Source organism: Somniosus microcephalus, chromosome 1 (assembly GCF_052327205.1).
Source record: "Somniosus microcephalus isolate GS21.2 chromosome 1, FLI_Smic_1.0, whole genome shotgun sequence".
Classification (NCBI taxonomy): Eukaryota; Metazoa; Chordata; class Chondrichthyes; order Squaliformes; family Somniosidae; genus Somniosus; species Somniosus microcephalus.
In genome coordinates this window covers 396,313,558-396,320,016 of record NC_140987.1, presented here as the reverse complement: position 1 = coordinate 396,320,016, position 6,459 = coordinate 396,313,558, and the positions used below count along the sequence as shown (strand labels likewise).

Sequence of the window (6,459 nt, the reverse complement as noted above, 5' to 3'; positions counted from 1 at the left end):
GGGAACAGTCTGGTAATCCATGTAACATTTAATATGGCTGATTTCTCTTTGCGGTCAATTAAAAAGGCATTAAAAATTTTAGGCTTCCAGTAACTGCCTCAAATTACCATCACACATTCTATAGAAGCACTCTCAATTTTTTAGACTTTGTGCCAGCTTTTACACAAAGCACATTTTTTGTGTCTTGAACAATGACCAAGAAAGTTAGGTTGATATGCAAATAGCTGGAACATTGCATCAAATAAGTTCACGCCCCTGCTTCCGTACAAATAGCTAAAAGCCAGGGATATTGGCAGTCCTATATGTGCTGAAGCTTTTTCAGCCAGAGTTATCTGAACACTTGGTTCGTGTCGTGATGTGCCTAAGTCTTTCACTTCCAACTTTCCTTTTGAAATCATTGAAGATTTATGGCTCTGTTCTGGTAAGCATCCTTCACATTCCTACTTATTAAATGCAGTTGAGGCTTCTGCTCTTCAAGTTCGTAGCAAAATGCTATACCTGGTGAGGACCTGGCAAGCTGGGGCAAGTTTCTGTATGTTGTGAGAGAACTGAGGAGTGAAAGAAACTGATAACTTGGCCCATCTCATATAATTATACAGAAAAAAAATGTTTTACTTCCAATCCATGCAAATAGTTCCATAAGGTTTTCAAATGGTCCCAGAGAGCTTTTGAAATGTTGCAAAGTTCAAACTGGCTAAGTGAGTGGGCAAGAACATGACAAATGGAATATAATGTGGAGAAATGTGAAGTTATCCACTTTGGTAGGAAAAAGAGTTTTTTTAAATGGTGAGAGATTGGGAAATGTTGGTGTTCAGTGGGATCTGTGTGTCCTTGTACACAAATCACTGAAAGTTAACTTACAGGTACAGCAAGCAATTAGGAAAGCAAATGGTATATTAGCCTTTATTACAAGAGGATTTGAGTATAAGAGTAAAGACATCTTACTGCAATTATATAGGGCCCTGGTGAGACCACACCTGGAGTATTGTGTACAGTTTTGGCCTCCTTACCTAAGGAAGGAGCCATAGAGGGAGTGCAACGAAGGTTCACCAGACTGGTTCCTGGGATGGGGGGATTGTCTTATGAGGACAGACTGAGTAGACTAGGCCTATATTCTCTAGAGTTTAGAAGAATGAGAGGTGATCTAATTGAAACATACACAATTCTTACAGGGCTTGAAAGGGTAGATGCAGGGAGGATGTTTCCCCTGGCTGGGGAGTCTAGAACCAGGGGTCACAGTCTCAGAATGAGGGGTCGGCCATTTCGGACTGAGATGAGGAGAAATTTCTTCACTCAGAGGGTGGTGAATCTTTGGAATTCTCTACCCCAGAGGGTTGTGGAGGCTCAGTCGTTAAGTATATTCAAGACGGAGATTGACAGATTTTTGAATATTAAGGGACTCAAGGGATATGGGGAAAGTGCAGGAAAGTGGAGATGAGTAGAAGATCAGCCATGAATGGCGGTCAGACTCGAAAGACCAAATGGCCTACTCCTGCTCCTATCTCTTATATTCTTATGTTCTTAAACTAGGGGGCGATTTTAACCCTATCTGCCTGGCAGAAACTGAGAGGGTGGGAAGTTAAAATCGCCCAGGTTACTTGCCCACCCTGGAGCCTCTGGGAGTTGACCATACCTGATTTTAACCTGCTCTACTGATGATCAAAGCCAGCAAAGCCCTTCTTTACATATGCATGTCAGGTCCCAACGACGTCATTATCATGCTACATTATCAGGCACCAATTGTTAAAGGAATATCTATAGCTGCTTATATTATATTACTTGCTGTACCTGATTAGGGCTGTTTGATAGGATAGTTTAGAGGGACCTTAACTTCACATTTAACCTGTGGTGTATCTGACCTGGGAGTGTTTAGGACAGGTTAACGTAAGTTTTACTCCGAATCTAATCCTTGCTGCACTTGACCTGGGAATGTTTGTTGGGATAATATAAAGGATATTTACTCAGCATCTAATCTGTGCTATACTTGGTTTGGAAGTGTGCAATGCTAACAATGGTTACAAAAAGTCAATTTTACAGCATGAATATTGCTCAGTTTGATTTAAAAATTGTAATTCAAGAAAAAAACAAGAGGATTCTAATAAATTGTCCAGAGTGAATTAAATTTACTCATACTTCCTACAAATGATACACATATGATGGAGTATTCATTGAATTTTCTTCCTTGCTAGTTACAGTGCACACTGGGTTATAATAATCTTATAATACTCCTATCTTATATCACCCTTATAATACTTCTGTGAAGCACCTTGGGACGTTTTACTACGTTAAAGGTGCTATATAAATGCAAGTTGTTGTTATACTCCAAGTTATCAGATAGAAATTATGCAGTCTGGCTGACATGCATAGCTCAGGAAACTCTTGGGTTGTTTGCCATTGTTCTTGGATAGAGGCTTGAATCACAGATTATTCAAAGTGTTTGGAACAGATAAATGAGTTTCTCAGGAAAGTGTCAAGCCATTCCATTCAGTTGTTGTTTTGAATCCTGTGAATGTCTGACCATCTAATATAGTTACGAGAAACACAATCTTCTGGTTTATCTTCAAACCATTTCAGTGCTACATCTTGGTTGCCTTGTACCAAGACAGCAGTCAGGCTGAAACCAGCAGTGATAGTGGAAATCAGCAACTCCAGGACAGCTACATAAAGGAACCATATTTTAAGAGTCAGTTTTATGTTGAGTGTTAGTAGATGAGAATCATATTTGTTGTTTTGACATATTAAGCAGAATAATACATTTTTTTATTAATATAAGTATGTAGTTTGTACCAAGTACTCTTCATTTACCTGTTTAATATTCAGTAAAGTTCTTTATAATACAAAAAGTATAGGGGAGAACTGATAAAGGAAATAAGAGAGTATGAGACGAGATTAGTGGCTAACATAAAAGGGAGCCCAAAAGTCTTTTATAAATGTTTAAATAGTAAAAGAGTAGTCAAGGGAAGGGTGGGGCCGATGAGGGAACAAAAAGCAGATCTTATTGTGGAGGCAGAGGGCATGGCTGAGGTACTAAATGAGTACTTTGGTTTCTGTCTTCACTAAAGAGTAGGATGCTGACACTGTCACAGTAAATGAGGAGGTAGTAGAGAAATTGGATAGGATAAAAATAGATAAAGAGGAGGTACTTAAAAGGTTGGCAGTGCTCAAAGTAGAAAAGTCACCCGATCCAGATGGGATGCATCCTAGGTTGTTAAGAGGAGTAAGGGTGGAAATTGCAGAGGCTCTGGCCATAATCTTCCAATCCTCCTTAGGTATCAGAGTGGTGCCAGAGGACTGGAGCATTGCAAATGTTACACCCCTATTCAAAAAAGGGGAGCGGGATAAACCAAGCAACTTTCGGCCAGTCAGCATAATGTCGGTAGTGTTGAAACTTTTAGAGACATTAATCCAGGGCAAAATTAATTAGCACTTGGAAAAATATGGGTTAATAAATGAAAACCAGCACAGATTTGTTAAAGGCAAATTGTGATTTACTAACTTGATTTAATTCTTTGATGAAGTAATGGAGAGAGTTGATGAGGGTAGTGTGGTTGATGTTGTGTATTTGGACTTTCAAAAAGCGTTTGATAAAGTACCACATAATAGACATGTTAGCAAAATTGAAAGGGCAGTGGCTGCGTGGATATGAAATTGGCTAAGGGACAGAAAACAGAGAGTAGTGGTGAACGGTTGTTTTTCAGAATAGAGGGAAGTGTGCTGTACTGTCCCCCAGGGGTCGGTGTTGGGCCCACTGCCCTTTTTGATATATATTAATGACATGGACTTGGGTATACAGGGTGTAATTTCAAAGTTTGAAGATGTCACAAAACTCAGAAATGTAGTAAACGGTGAGGAGCTTAGCAACAAACTTCAGGAGGACATAGACAGACTGGTGAAATGGACAGAGACATGACAGATGAAATTTAATGCAGAGAAGGGTGAAGTGATTCAATTTGATAGGAAAAATGAGGAGAGACAATATGAACAAAATGGTACAATTTTAAAGAGGGTGCAGGAACAGTGTAGAGATTCACGTATCTCTGGTCTTTCAAATAATCAGGATCGAGTGCAAACCAATATGATGGGTATGCTGTGTTTAATCGGAGTTACAGACAGATATAACACACAAGTTATACAGCAAAAACATACGACCGTGACAAGTAGCAAGTACCGTTCTAGATTGGACAGACGGCTGACGTGCATGAACAGCTCTTCTTCTTCCTCTTTCTTCTTGAACTACCCAAGAGTGTTAGACACTCTTGAGAGCTCTTCACTCCACCATCTGTGCTAGGGTCTTTACAGGTCTTTTTATACCCTTTTTTTTAGAGGTGGACCTGACGTAGAATATTGACAAGACCTTTTAACCTATAGAGGTTCCCCTTAAAACAAGGTGCCCAGTGTTTTAAGCCATGGAGAAAGGGTCAACCCTCATGTTACCTCCCACCTGTCGGGGGATTCTTTTAGCCATTCCTTTCAGTATGCTGAGAACTGTTTTTCCCTTATCTCATTCGGCCCTTTCCTTCCAAAGCTATAGTCTCTTATCTCACCCTGTCTTGTCCTCCCCAGCCTGAAGTCAGCAACTCCACATTCCAGACTCGGCCCTCAGACTCCTTCAGTCAGAGGCCCCTTTGTTCAGAGTGGTTTGTGCAACCAGCTGTGCTCAATTCATTATCAGACTATTGTACCATGAAATGAATCATTAAACGCCCAAAGATATCCTCTATTCTATTCTCTCAAACTGGTTAACTTACGCATCTTAACTAGCAATTTTGTTAAACAAAGTCAAAATCCTAAAACATAACATTATAATATGGTTATTTGCAATAATGTTAGAAACATAGGCGTTGGGCCATAGTTTGGCCAAATTAAAGATACATTAAACAAAGTCAAAATCCCAACTTACAAACAGCAAGGTCACATGTGGCTGCCATGGTGCAGAATGTTATCACATCTGCAGGGAACTGAAAATATGAGCAAATTTTAAGCATCTATCCATCTAATTGAATACTAGTCTGAAGACATTTTGGGCTAGATTTTCAGTTGCTTGCGCCAGCAGTTAGCGCCTTAAGAGAAGTGATTTTCGGGCGCTATTCGTGTAGCGCCCGGGCGCAGCGCAGTTTGCGCCCCGCCCCAAATTAAGTTGCCCGTTAGCGCCGGCGCAAAGTTTAGCGGCCGCCCGGATGCGCGCGCAGAAAATGACGTCACATCCTCGTGCAACGCCCTTTGGCCGCCCCGAATCCAAACTTCAGTCGGACCGCCCCATTCTGCGGCTGGCGTCCAGAGCGTTTGTAAAATGGAACGCAACACACCCTGGAGAGCGCAAATTAAAGGGCACTCCTCCTGCACTATAAATGGCAGTCTGCATGTGTTGTGTGGAAGGATCCAGTGTGTTGTTGTGAACGGTGTATTTTCTTCCTCCTCCTCCTCCTCCTCCTCCTCCTCCTCCTCATCCTCCTCCTCCTCCTCCTCCTCCTCAAAAAACACATGCACCCTTCCCCTTTAAGAGCTCACTGGCACCAGAGTGTCTGCCGTGCGCTGCGCCCGAGCTCAGGCGCTGCGCTCTGCACCGCCGGCTTAGCGCCTAAAGATAGTAGTGGAACGCCTCTTTTAGCGCTCCACCAACCTCTTAGGGCGAAGCCACTGAATTTCCGGCAACGGGGCGCTACTTTGGGGCGGGCGCTAACTTCGGGCGGGCGCTAAGGTTAGCGCCCCAAAACTGTCTATACTGAAAATCTAGCCCAGAATCTCAAGCTCTAATACAAGTTTCCAGGAAAACAAAACTTAAGCAGTTCCAGTAAAACACAACTTATACATTAACCCCTTACTTGTCTTGAGCTCTAATACAATCATTTAAATGCAATATTATTCACATCACAATTTCATTCGCATAACCATATACTTTTTAGGTACCCCTAATTTCTAACAACAGAGAGACCTGGGGGCGTATGTATACGAGTCTTTGAAGGTGGCAGGACAGGTTAAACAGTCATATGGGATCCTTGGCTTTATAAATAGAGGCATAGGGCTGGATTTTCATTGAGGAGGCGGGCTCAGCAGGCCAATTAAGGGCCGCCCGGCAACAGGTGACGTCACAGATTGACATTTCATCTGTCTAAAGCTTTTGACAGATGAAATATCAGCGTTTGACAGCTCTTTGAAGCTGTCAAACACTGACAATCTGTATTCCAAGTTAATTCCTTCCTCTCAGGATGATTTAGAGATCTCTCCAGAACAGAAAGCTGAATGCTGCAACTTTTGACTGCTTGCGGCCATTCTGCTTTCTGTGCCGGTGAGATGAGGGACTCCTGAGACCTGAAGGAAGGAACAAAGGATGTAAAGGTAAGTAAATATAAGTAAAACTTCTTTAAACACTTTACACACACCAAACGCACTTAACCTCTGCACTCATGCACCCATCACTCACCTGAACACCGGACATCTCGAACCCTCCAAGCCCTTCAG

At 41.9% G+C, this 6,459-nt stretch overlaps 1 protein-coding gene across 1 annotated transcript in view; it reads left to right on the top strand.

Moving 5' to 3' along the window:
* The first annotated feature begins 274 nt into the window (after window positions 1-274).
* LOC147125125 (rho GTPase-activating protein 6-like) overlaps window positions 275-6,459 on the top strand; it is a 341,140-nt gene continuing 334,955 nt past the window's right edge. The window contains exon 1 of the mRNA XM_085997712.1: window positions 275-421. Coding sequence (XP_085853838.1) covers window positions 408-421 — 14 coding nt within the window. The 5' untranslated portion in view covers window positions 275-407. The remainder of the gene's footprint in view (window positions 422-6,459) is intronic.